General features: G+C 38.3%; 2 protein-coding genes across 7 annotated transcripts in view; one reads left to right on the top strand and one right to left on the bottom strand.

Moving 5' to 3' along the window:
- The window catches only part of Filip1l (filamin A interacting protein 1 like), a 240,612-nt gene extending 235,829 nt beyond the window's left edge, over positions 1-4,783 (bottom strand). For 2 of the 3 annotated variants that reach the window (XM_070030388.1, XM_070030387.1), the window contains exons 1-2: positions 4,709-4,772; positions 4,401-4,534 (exon numbers count right to left, since the gene is read on the bottom strand). The gene's annotated coding sequence lies outside the window, so the exon portion shown is untranslated. Of the gene's footprint in view, positions 1-4,400; positions 4,535-4,708 lie in introns of all 3 variants that reach the window. The other variant, XM_070030392.1, reaches the window with a different exon arrangement.
- The window catches only part of Cmss1 (cms1 ribosomal small subunit homolog), a 295,468-nt gene that overhangs the window by 236,359 nt on the left and 45,505 nt on the right, over positions 1-13,604 (top strand). The window contains exon 1 of one of the 4 annotated variants that reach the window (XM_070030393.1): positions 4,653-4,806. The exons of the other annotated variants lie outside the window; for them this stretch is intronic. Coding sequence (XP_069886494.1) covers positions 4,698-4,806 — 109 coding nt within the window. The 5' untranslated portion in view covers positions 4,653-4,697. Of the gene's footprint in view, positions 1-4,652; positions 4,807-13,604 lie in introns of those variants that run through there. 4 annotated transcript variants of the gene reach the window in all.

Genomic DNA, 13,604 nt, shown 5'->3' with positions numbered 1-13,604 from the left:
ACAAGCATGATCTGGATAGGCAATTAGTTGGATATGATGTGACAATATTTCATGTTTCTTGGTGGCTGTACTTACCTGCAGCTTAGAATTCCATTTGTTTTCACATGTAATCAAATATAGCTGCTTAACTATACTGTTTCTATCTAAATAGTTGCCAGCTTTTTTTTAATCATCAAAGAGGTGATGCTGTTATCTCTTTCACTTTTATCACATAAAATAATTTTGTATTTCCTCACAGTAGCATTAGAAATAACTTCAGAATTAACCAGCCTAGTTAATTCATCATATTCTACTTTATTTCTATCCAAAAAGAAGACAGTTTATGTATGTTTTAGTAATGAAACTGGTTCTTCAAGGCCAGAAGAACTTTAGGATTAGGACACAGAAGGGAAATGGAGATAGAAAAGGGCTGGAGGGGGAGACCTTTATCTTATGAGCATAGGGTCCAGTTTGCCAATAGATATTCAGACACTAAATAGAACCTGAAAGCTTGTGGTGAAATTTTAGAATTTTTCTAGTCTTTTATATAAGAAATTCTTCAATGAGTCTCTGCATCAGGGAGATAAGCATGAGTCCTTTAAAGTCCGAAGTCTAATTTGTCCATATAGGATCAAGTGGATAATTGTGTCATAAAAACAGTGTAAGCCACGTCCTAGGTGTAAATGACATTCCATTTAATGCTATCAGAAAGTCTCCTCAGCCAAGATAAGACACAATCAGTGCTGCTGCCTTTTCAATCAAAGTGATGGTTCATTGGACAGATTGACATTATAGCTTGCCAAGAATGGTTAGGTCCAAAGATGGGGTTTGGGGAGGAGGGGGGGTGGAGAAACATCATAATAGGCCTTCATTCTTTGTCATTCACTATTATAAATAATTAAATGAAAGCAAAAGATTTTGTTACTAAAGAAATTTATTTTGCCTCTCTGTGTTCAGTCAAGAAAAACTTAAAGAAAGAAGTGTTACTTGTTTTTATTTTGCTTGTTTTTACTTATTTTTATTTTATTTGACTAACAAAAGTATCTTAAACTTCTGTCTGATGTGAAACTCTGATTTTTAAGAAGCTATTTATAAGTTTTGTTCTTATGTCTTCCTTAAGATCTTTCTGTCTGCAGTTCTGATAAAACAATTTCTGATAAGTGAGCCCCTGGTGAATACCTTAGAATAAAGTGTTAATATGTTAAAATGCTGAGGTATCTGTGTAAATGTATATTCCAACATGAATATTTGATCTTGAATTGGTCTCTGGAATTCTCTGTCTATCTTACAGACATTGAATAACCTTTTTCAAGTAGGGGAAAAAATTCTGGTCCTTAACTTTCCTTTAAACCAGAAACATAAGAAGATAAAAAGACATATACAATATACAGATTAAAATCTGTATATTGCTAGGTGCTGGTGGCTCACACCTATAATCCTAGCTACTCAGGAGGCTGAGATCTGCAGATCAAGGTTCAAAGCAGTAAAGTTCCTATGAGACTCTTTAGCTACTCCAAAAAAACAGAAGTGGTGCTGTGGTTCAAGTAGTAGAGCAGTAGCCTTGAGCACAAAGAGGCTCAGGGACAGCACCCAGGCCCTGAGTTCAAGTCCCAGGAACAGCATAATCCTAGATACTCAGGAAGCTGAGATCTTAGTATCATGGTTCGAAGCCAGCCCAAGCAGAAAAGTCTGTGAAAAGTCCGTATCTTTAATTAAATCACACACACAAAAAAAGCTGGCTCATATAATAGAGTGCTAGCCTTGGGCAAAAGAAGCTCAGGGATAGTGCCCTGGCCACAGAGTTAAAGTCTGAAGACTGGCATATTTTTTTTAATTTATATATATTATATATATCCCTAGTTAAACAGCCTTTCTTGCCTATTCCTAGCTCAGAGCAAATGAAGACTATATTTGCTTCTTGAGCTGTTGTATCCATAATAATCTACATGAACAGAGTAAACATTTTAAAGTAGTTTATGAATGACTGAATGAACAAATGAGCCAGAAAATAAGCTTCTTTAGTATAAAAGTGTTTCCCTCATTATAATGAAAAACAATTATTGTATTCAGCATGTATGGTTATTACATACTAGTTGTCAGTAGTTCTAGCCTAAGCAAATGAAAGCAAATAACATTTTTTCTTTAAATGCTTTTTAATGGAAACAGAGAAGCAAAGTATATTTTAGTATTAAAAATTTTGCTTTCAGTTAAGATAAAGATTAAGGAAAGAAGAATTGGCCCATTATGTGTTGGTTTTCCCCATCTTGGCAAATTCTAATGTTCAATGAAATATCACGTTCAAGCCTCATTAAAATATATCCAGTAGCAACATCATTGACTGAGACCAATTCTTGACTAAAATTCTTTACCTGAATAAAGAACATAATTATATCTGAATTTTAATAAATACTAAACTCTGAAAATAAATCCAGTTCCTTTTCTAATAATGAGTACTTTTCTTTGCCCTAGAGTTAGTATAGTTATGTTTTTTGTTGTTTTGTTTGTTGCATTTGCTGTCATTTAGAACCTAAATCACACTAGCTTTCAGAAATTACATAGAAAAACCTCTTCAGATTAAACACGTTTTAATTACCCTACATATTTGTTGTAAGGAAATGGGAAAAGCCCATGTTAATTATTGTACCATGGGAAACTTCAGTAACAAACACCTGTTAAAGTTTTTGTGCTGATTTATTGTTAATTAAACATCAAACCAGGCGCTGAGATCTGAGGGTCATGGTTTGCCAGCCTGGGCAGGAAAGTCTGTGAGACTCATTTCCACTAAACTATCAGAAAAGCCAGAAGTGGCAGTAAGGCTCAAGTGGTAGAGTGCTAGCCTTAAATGAGGGAGGGCGTAACATTGTTCAACAAGAAATATGCTCATTATCTTACCCCTCTCTACATCACTTTTACAATTAAAAAAAATTTTTTAAGGAGCTTAGGGACAAAGTCCAGGTCCTGAGTTCAAACCCCAGGACTGGCAATAAATAAATCAACAAGCAAACTTTATAAGAGCTTATAATACTGTCAATTGAAAACTATAGAAAAATATTTGCTTGAGGCATTTGTTTTTAAGGGATTGATAAACAAGAAACTTGTCATAGTAAAAACCTTTTTAGCTGTAACTAGACGAATGATGCCATAATTTGAATGCATTCTCTTCAGTATACACTACCCCATGCTCTCCTCTTTGCAGATCTAATGTACATATGAAATATGGTTACTGCAGTTCAGTTCCTGACTTGTTACAATTAGAAAAGAGAATGATTGGATATGTCACAAGCATTTTAAGTGAACACATACCTCTGTTAAATGGAGCTCCTATAACAAAATTCTGCAGCCACCCTAAACATTGCATAAAGTTCCCATTGCACTTGAGAGAGCTTGTTCTGTTATTATTTACAACAGTCTGAAGTCATTTACCATTCACACTTAGATGAGACATGCCTTCAATATGCAGTCATGTCCTTTGGGGTCAATTACAGCTTAGATTCTTGATAGGTATCTCCCAAGACCATTAAAATTTCACCTTTAGCTATGCACTAGTGGCTCACACCTATAATCTTAGCTACTGAGGAAGCAGAGATCTGAAGATGGAGGTTTGAGGTCAGCCTGGGCAGGGAAGTATATGAAACTCTTATCTCTAATTTGCTACCAAAAAGCCACAAGTGGAGCTGTGTATATGTGGTTGACGTGGTAGAGTGCTAGTCTTGAGTAGAAAATCTAAAGAGTGCAAAGGCCCTGAGTTCAAACTCCAATAACCACCACAGTCACCTTCAAAACTTGTGCTAGAGGCATGCCTGAAGTAGTAGAATGCCTGACTACCTAGCAAGCATGAGGCCCTGAGTTCAAACCCAACACCACAAGAGCAATGCTATTCTTTTGCCCCTGATCATCAAATGTTAACATCACAGAAACGTGAACAAAATAGAAGAAGAGGAAGACAGTCTGGTTACCATTTTGAATTTGTTAAGTTTTTTCCACTAATCTTTCTGTGAAAACAGTTCCTTCTCTCTAATGTAGAATATTCAGTATATACCATTTTCATCATATTGGGATGATTTTGAGGTGGTATGCTGATCGTTGATATAAAGTTACAAAACTAAGTTACTAACAAGAAAAGTTATTTGTTCCAACCTTTCTTATTTAATCTTGTGACCATTTGCCTTACTTTGAAAGGGATTATCATTTAAACCTTCATTTTGATTTTCTTTCATTTGATACCAATTTAGCAAAACTTAGCTGCTGTCAAGATAGCTCCTCATCTCTCATAAGCTCTTAATCATATCTGAGATTTACTGCGTCCCTTCATAATATGCAGAAGATCCTGCTTCTGGGAACAGTGTTGGCAGTCCATATGTGTTGAATAACGAGAAACACCCCAAAACCCCTCCTCAGCAAAGATAACATGTGTAACTTACTGTTCAGCTTGGTCACACCTGGCAGCTCTCTCTTCTCATCCCTGCCAAAACCTGACAGTGGGATCCAGGAAACAACAAGTTTTCTTCTCTTCTTTCTGAGTATCCTCTCAGTTTTAATTTTGTGGGCTTCAAAGCTATGGAGAGTTTGCAACCAGAGGTCAATGACAGTTCTGCAAAGGAGAGGCGATAGGGATCCCAGCACTGACCCGGCCTGAACACTAAATATAACCCTCTTCCCTCGCCGGGCAGTGTCCTTCATACTCTGAAGACAAGCGACCTTGACAAAAGCTTCACCCTATGCAGCTTACCAGTTTCCACCAAAGAAAGGATCTCCCTGGACAGGGCTGCACAGTGAGGCAACCTAAAAGCAAGAAGCCGTCTGCCCACAGCGGACAAGTAGTGACAGGTATAGGCTCTGTGAGCATGTCTGTGTGTGTATGTATCTGTGTTTGCATGCCTGTGCCCAGCAGCTGCTCTCTAGATTAGAGGACACTACTCTCTGGCAGCCAACTCTGAAACACTCTCTTGGGCTATTTCAAATTCATATGCACATCTTGGCTTAGGGTAGAAACCTCCCAGGCACAACCTTGGTCCCTGTTCTCTGCCATGTTGCTGCCCCAGATTCACCTTGAACCACAAACAAACAGCATTGCCAGCATCTTAGGAGCAGATGCCCAGATGGGCATTAAATTGTACCTCATTTTGTACCCTGAAGCATGTACTGATTGAAGCCTTGCTTGCGATTTAAGTTACAAGGGCATGACCCCTTCTTTGACAGCTCTAACCCAAGGCACTGAACATAGACATTCACTGTTATTAACGCTGTGTTGCTCTGTAATTTGACTGCTGCCTGTTTCTATTTAGTGTTACAGAAGGCAGGAGGGCAAACTAGAACAACATCTAGTGTACGATGTTTAAGGTTATGATTTATAATCCTCAGGTGTGAGAGAATTTTCAAAGTCTATAGCTTGCTAAAATTTGAAGAGTCAGTCTAATTTTCTTTCAGTGTATCAGTTGACTTTAGAATCCTTACTACCACAAAAAATGAGGGAGAGAAAATTCTGATACATGCCACTGTATAGATGAATCATGAAGACCTTTCATTAAGTGAAATAAGCTAGGTACCAGAGGAAAAATACTGTTACAAATCAACTTAAATGAGTCACATAGAAGTTTCAAATTCATAGTAATAGTTTCCAAGGGCTAGAGTGATGGCAAAGAATGAGGGGTGTTGGTTAATGGGAATAGTATTATTTAAGATGATCCAAAAGTTCTGGAGATAAGTAGTGGTTGCAGTTATATCAATGTGATTATACACCATGACACAGACTGGTATGCTCAAAAAGGATTACAGTGATAAAAATCCATGTGTTTATTATAATTTTTAAGCATTTTGCCATTTCTCTTTAGTTTTTTTCATAGTCATAAATTTATTTATTTATTTTTATTGTGAGAATACCATACAGAGGAGTTTACAATTACATGGGCAAGATAACGAGTCTCTTTAATTTTTAATATGGCTACTACAGAGTTTAACACACCCAGTTTGTATTCTATCTCTATTAGGCAACATTACTATCATTGCATTATTAATACAGAATGATAAGTTACATAACAAACTTTTCCCTTTTCATGTTTAAAAGATATTTTCTTAAAGGATTCTGCCTATTCTAATGAGCCTAAAACTTTTCACCCCCTATTCAGTTACCTTTGAAGTAGTCAAAGGATAACTTTTTACTTTATACTGTGGCATCTGTTTTTAAGTATATGAAACTGTAGCTATTTATTCTTTCAATACTTCCTCATTTTCAATTTGCACACTATTGAACCTCTTTATTCAAGTATTAGCAATTGTGTAGATCCTGATTGTGTAGCTCTCAAATTTAAACATGCTTGAATTCATGTAACTGATAATGACATTTATCATTTTTGCATTTTGAAGTTGAACCCCAAGGATAGATAGACCTCTTATCACAGTATCCACTGAAAATAATTTCTGGGAAGGAAACTGGGGCATGTACTAGACTATTCGCAAGTGTCTTCCTACAGATAAGTGAAGTCTTCTATGTGTAGACCAAGGTAGCCTCAAAGTGGCTACTATTCTCTCCTACCCCAGGCTCTCTAGGGCTGAGATAGTAAGTGTGTGGCACCACAACTGGCTTCTGAGTTCCATTTTAACAGTGAGTTTCTAAGTCTGTGAACTGATAACTTAAAAATAATTCAGGAGAGGGGTTGAGGATTTATCTCAGTGGAGGAGCACTTGCCTAGCTAATACAAGGCCCTGAGTTTGGTCTTCAACTCAGAGGGAAAAAAAATCCAGGAAAACATAATTCCGAGCCTCATGCTGAATTTTTTAAATTTATTTGTTATCATTATTATAAAGGTGGTGTGCAAAGGGGTTATAGTTACATAAATCGGGTAATGAGTACATTTCTTTGTGGTCAGTATCACCCCTTTGCTTACTCTGCTAATTTTTCCTTTCCATCCCCACCCACAAGTTGTGTAATTCATTGCTGTTCCTATCTCCCAAAGTCTACCTGCACTTCCTGTCAATCCTTCATCACTGTAGTCTAACGTACTTATCTCCGCCCCCATGGAAGGGAAGTTTCTAGAGAACAAACTGCCCCTTTCCCAGCTCCTACCACACCGATGAAGCATCATAGACCTCTTCAACCCAGAGTAAAGCACCCTTTGAACAGCATCTCAATGAGCTGGAAGTTAAGAAATAAGAAAATTGCACAGTTTAAACCCACACTCATTTCTAAATTCTAGGGTTGTAAACTTTTGTCCTAACAAACTTTTTACCACCACCAAAACTGACATTTAAGTTTCCATGTTATCCTCTCCTAAATGCTTTTTAAGAGTGGAATCAGCGACTTGTATGTAAAAACATAAAGCAAATAAAATTCATGGTTTGGGATTTGCACATGTTTTTAGAACTTTATGTCTTCTTAAGCTACACATTGTAAGACAGGTTAAGCTTTTTTTTTTTTAATCAGCAAAAACATCTGAACATTGTTCTTCCCAAATACTCTGTACTCTTGGGTTTCCAGGGGCTATTTCTTCATGTACTTCTAGAATGCCAAAATACCAGGTGACAGCTGTTTCAGCTCTACGACATTCCTCAAGTGTCCTATTTTGATGACATTATATAATATTTTTCTTTTGGCATTGCTATCATCACTCAATCTCCTGGTTGATATTTATCACCATATAGTTCTCTTTACTTTTGCATCCATTTGCCTTTTCCAGTGGGCGCTGGTTCTCTGAGAGCTAAACAAAATGGAGGGAGAAATAATGTAACAGCATCTCAGATTAGACAAGTATTTTCTTCTTGGCTATTACATTCCTTTGAACAGGAAAATGTATGATGTAGAAGTCTTTCTCCCCTCTAATCCCTTCCCTTTAAAAAAAATCATTCGTTTTTTTTGTTGTTGTTTGTTTGTGTTTTGTCGGTCGTGGGGCTTGAACTCTGGGCTTGGGCGCTGTCCCTGCGCTCTTCAGCTCAAGGTGAGAGCTGTACCACTTGAGCCACAGAGCCACTGCCAGTTTTCTAGTTGTTTATTAGAGATAAGAGTCTCACAGACTTTCCTGCCTGGGCTGGCTTTGAATCGCGATCCTCAGATCTCAGCCTCCTGAATAGCTAGGATTACAGGCGCGAGCCACCAGCACCCAGCTTATATCATTAGTTTTCTTTTCACTTACATGTGTTATGGAGGGTGTAACAATGCTCCATAGGAAATGTACTCATTACCTTACGCATGTAAATGTAACCCCTTTATACAGTATCTTTAGAATAAAAAATATTTGTTTAAAAAAAATGAAAACTTTGCAGCTTAAATCTTGTTGTCTTGTGACCTAAAAGTCAAATGTGCATGCATATGTAAAATCATGATTTTCAAATCACTGTGAATGCTCACAATATATGACATGGACACTGCAAGACCTTGAGATGCTAAAAGACAAAGTATCATGTTGTCTCTGTCCCTTATTAACTGAGTCTAGTATGAGAAGCAGTTACGAAAAATCTAATTTTAATGAGCTGGGCAATCTAACCTAGGGCTGAATATGATGCTGTTTGGATTGTCCTGAGGTAGAGGTCAGAGAGACTTCCTGGAGTGGTTGTGAATATTTGAACTGGACACCCTGGGGAGGAGGGAAGGGATTCCTGCCAAGGGAAGGGTAAGACAGAGAGAACACCGTGTGAGCACCGGCATCTGGCAGGAAGACATTCAATGGCTTCACAGTATCAAGCTGCTCCTGTGTCTCAGGGACACAGCCATGGCCTCCATCTTTACACTGGGTAAAAATGAGTCTTTACTTATGCCCAGGTTGCTAATAGTCTCTGCTTGGATGCTAGAACTTTCATGTGTGCTATGTACACAGTGGGGAGCCACTGAAGACATTGTAACAGGCAGTTAGTGAGGAACGCATAATGGAGGGAAACCCACAACATTTGGAGTTCATCTAATTCTAGTGTCTTGTTTCACTTATGAAAATTGTGATGTGACCTGGCTTTAACTTTAATACTACTGTGTGCCCTGTGTCTGACATAAAGCCTTAAAGCTGCCATTTCCGTCATAGTGACCTCTGGATGTAAGCAAAGTTATTATTATGCTCTGATTCAAGTAGGGTTTTCCTTCAGCATGTTTACTGATGAAGGATGCAGGCTACCCTCATAAGTAAGGAGGCTGTTCTCATAAAGAGGACCAGTGGCACACATTCCAGGTGGGATATTTCAGCACTTTAAGGATAACCTGGGCAGGAGGCTCAAGCTTGATTTCAGGTAAGCTGTCTGGGTTGTGGCCTGATCCCAAGCATAGTTACGAAATGAGGAGCTTAATAAACTAACTGCACTGAGGAAACCACGAGGAAAGTTCAGTACTAAGGCCTGAGCAATCTGGAGATGATTGGAGAAAGGCTGCTTTTCATCCTATAAAGTACAGAGTGCCCACCCTAAAGCCCCTCCAGAGAGCTTTAATGTCAGTAAGACAATTCTAGACCTCCCTGTCTCCCCTGGCTTGATTCCTGATAATCAGCCAGGCTTGGTTTTGCTGGCCCCAAACCAGAAGGGACATAGTCTGAAGATTTAAGATGAATTTTAGCCCCTGGGCATCCCTGGGAGTCAGAGACTGGCACCAAGGGTACCATTATTTGGCAGCAACATGGCAGAGTGACAAGGGTATTCCCCCTTCAACCAGCTGCACAATAGTTCACAGGAATACATTGTGCCTTCCATTTTTAGTGCTCTGGTTCTGAATGTTCAGTACTTCATAATTTTCCTTAAGTTAAGGAACACCATGCCACATATGTAAGAGCAACTTTGCTCTTAACCACAGATACCTTTAACTAAGAAAGCATGACCATTGCCCCCATTCAAAATACATTGTGTGCCAACCTGGTGCGTTAAAGTCACCTTTGAACCTTTCTAATTGTAGCCATGCATCAGGTCTCCATTCTTTTGGCCACTCACGTTCATCGAGTGTGGTCCTCACTAAAATTAAAATACATTAAAAATCTGTTAAAGAAATCCAAGATTTACAGTAATAATACAGTAAAATCATAAATAAAAACTTTGTTGTCTTTTAAAAGTTGTTTGTGATTGTATTCATATCACTCAGATACACCAATTTCTAATTTGTATACTTGCTGTCCCCAAACATTGTTCTGAACACTAGCAATACAATACTTTAAAAAAACAGATGTTAGTGATCCCTGCCATCTTGGAATTTGAGGTATATGGAAGGGTTGAAACAACAGTAATTAACTGTAATTAACTGTAATCAAGTAATTACAATTCCGATTGTTCTGTGGTAGAAGAAAGAATTCACAACAAGAGGGAATGGTGCATTTCAGATGTAAGAGTTCTCTCTGAAGAGGAGACATTTAAGTTGAAACTTGAGTGATATGAAGAAGCTAAGGAGGAAGAGTAGTTCAGGTATGAAAGCGGTAAGCATTGAAGGCCTAAAGACAAAAAAAAAAGACTTGGAATGTTCAGGAGCCCCAGGAATACAGTACATAGCTTGAGCACAGTGTATCAAACAGCCGAGCAGATGCCCAGTCATGGCAAGCTTTATGATTGCAACTAGGAACTAGGAAGATTATCATAATTATAAAGGAAAAATGTGATGGACTTTGACTGGTCATGTGATCATGTTTATCTTTTTAAAAATTCTTAGGGCTAATGTGATAGAATGCTTGCCTAGAATATGTTCTATTTATAGCACCACAAAAAAAAAAACATTATTATCATCTTTTCAGCTCTCATGTAGAGAATACAAGGGATCAAAGTCGGGGGGAAGGGGAGGAAGGAAGCAGGGGAAGATGTCCCAAGGATAGTGACCTGAGAATTTATTGCCTGGAAACAGCCATCACTAATTTTTCTTTACACTGATTTTTCTCTATTGGTTGAAGCTGTCTTCTCTTTACAAAAGGAGCTGCAAACACTGTGGCCACACAGGTGAGTCACTTAGGAAGATGCTAAGAGAGATACTGAGGTGCTTAAGAGGGAACACCTGGTAGGAGAATTCTAGACCTGTGGGTCATTTTCACTTTTCAGGTTGATTACATTTAAGCCAACTTTCCACTTTTCTTTAGTCTGTACCTGGTACATTAAAAGCCATTCAATAAACGTTTGTTGAATTCATTGTACTTGGATTCCCACTGGGATCATCTTTACTTCCTTTCTGGATATAGGTTGAATCAGTAGGTTGTAGTGTCTCTTAAAGCACTAATATTTCTGATCTGGATAGAGTTGAGGGTAGTGGTAGTGAATAAAATAACTCCGGTAGAATAAAAGGTGATGTATGTATGCATCTGGTTACAATGTAATGTGGCTAAAAACATAATTTTTTTCATGTTTCAATTACTCAAATATGGCTAAAAGTGTGCCTTGGAAAGTTTCCAAAATAAAAACTTGAGGTGAGAGAAATTTCAGCCCCAACAATAACCTGAAAATTGGAAGTTGGAATAGTAACTATTTTTTCAACTGTCTTAAGTCTGTCACCAACACTAGAGTGATTTAATTACATGTGACACATCTGGTTTCTGGCCATTAAACTGCAACTACAGGCATCAGTTTTTCCTTCTCTCATTTCAGTTAGAAGATTTGGGGGCAGAAATGAGAATGATAAGAGAAAGCATGACACTAGAGAATAGGCTGTTCAGCACCCCCTCAGGTCAGAGCAGGCAACCCTAATCTTCCCAGAAGCCAACTAATTATTGCCAAGGTCTCGCCTCACAATAACACACCTAGTGTTATTGTGCAGGTACCAATAGCCTCAAACAAGAAGGAGGAAGACAGCCCAAATGGCAAAGGCCCACCTGAGATCTACGTGGAAAGGAAGAGGACAGCACACTTCGGTGAAGAAGCAGACATAAGGCCTTTGGGGCAGTGATTATAAACTGATTAGATATATATGAGCAAGTTCTCAGATACTAGCTTTCAGGTTCCCAGATTTGTACTCTCTTCCTAACCCCCACCAGCCCATCCTGCACACTTCCTTAGGTACTGCTTGACTGTTATCCTAACTTACTCCATGTCTTAGAGCTCCTCCTGTTCATAGTGCTTGCACTGTTTCAATATTTCCTCTGGCAATTGCCATTCCCTCTTAGCATCTCAAGGCGAGCTCAGTCTCCAGAATTCCAAAAAATACAAACTTACACTATTCAAGCCTAGCTTCTTCCTCTTTCTCTATGGAGGATGTTTTTTTACCATTTCATTTCAGTACTTAACCATGACAGAACGTTAAAGCAATTGATTATTTCAGTCATCTTTTTCAATTTGCTAAAAAGCACTGTGATCTCAGGTGCCTATTTTCCTGGAAAGGAAGAAAGTAATACATCTGATCTCTCACTTAGGCAAAAAAATAATCATTTCAGTCAGGGGCCTGGGAGACATGTCTGTTTGTAAAAGGAAGAAGTTTTCTGGTTCTCAGGCTGTCTGCTTCCTTCCATCTGCCCCAAGGCCACCCTTAAAATCATTTCTAAGCATCGTTCAGTGACATAAATGTTGTAATGGGTCAAGTAATTAGCAGGCAGAATTATGCTTGGGCAGTAACAGGACTCTAATCACTGACCTCAGAGAATTAACTTCCTATGACATGGCACCTTAGGTGTGCTGCCTTAGAAGTTTCCACTGGTCCCTCCCTTTCAGCCAGATTGTTTTTTCTATTTCTGGGCTTGTCCTATCCCTGAGTCAGTGGCCTCAGACTCTTCCTGTGGATGAAAGAGGCATCCTGACTTGGATGTTTGTTCTGCTTAATATATTATAAAAAGGAAAAACTCTGTGTCCGTTCTTTGGCCTAAAAGTAAGAAAAACTAAGATTGAGTGAGGAAGGTATAAAATAGGTATAAAATTGGTAACCTGAATGCAACAAGATGTGCAACATAGAAAATAGTGCTCAAGAAGAGTGCTTTCCCATATTTAAAACAGCCACCATGAGGAGTTTATGATGTTAATGTTCATATTAATATTTTCCACCGAGTCCTAATCATCAAGTTAAAACAACATACAAAATAACGTTTCTATGAAAATGTATTTGTTCCTGTACCATGGGGTACAGGGGGAGTATCTCTTCCCCTGTAGGAATTTTAGAAATAGTCATCCTACCCATTTTCTTTCACTCAGCAGTGCTTTTTTCTTAAAATGTTGTTATATCATTGTTTAATTTTAAAGAATATTATTAATCACAAAAATGCAGTCTTAATAAAATCATAGGTCTATTCTAATACTAAATTTTCTTATAACATTGCATTCAGAAAATAGAAAACAATGAAGTTCTACTCTGGGAAAAGGAAGAACTCTGGTGCTGCTTTAAATTCCAGTACATGGGAGTGTGTGTGCGCGCGCGCGCGCACACACACACACACACACACACACACACACACAGAGAACTGACTACCTCCAATCCATTCCTCATCACTGTACTTTCACATTGGGCTTTAATACACACTCCTGTCTTTCCCACTCTCTCCTCAGATTCTCAGAGCAGGGATCCCATCTTATTTATTTTGCCTCCTTGGGACCTGTAGCACAGTACCAGGTATATGGCAGGTGCCCATTAAATATTTGAAGGATGAATGAATTAATGGCCATGTGGCCACATAATGCATGCTTTCATAACTCTTAGGAGTGAACAGAAAGAGAAATATAAGGTGAAAGGAAACCAGCAAGAACTTTGATCTTTTTAAGGAAATACTTGA

Source organism: Dipodomys merriami, unplaced genomic scaffold (assembly GCF_024711535.1).
Source record: "Dipodomys merriami isolate MVZ:Mamm:240054 unplaced genomic scaffold, mDipMer1.0.p SCAF_2, whole genome shotgun sequence".
Lineage (NCBI taxonomy): Eukaryota > Metazoa > Chordata > Mammalia > Rodentia > Heteromyidae > Dipodomys > Dipodomys merriami.
This window is presented reverse-complemented; position numbering and strand designations above follow the sequence as displayed.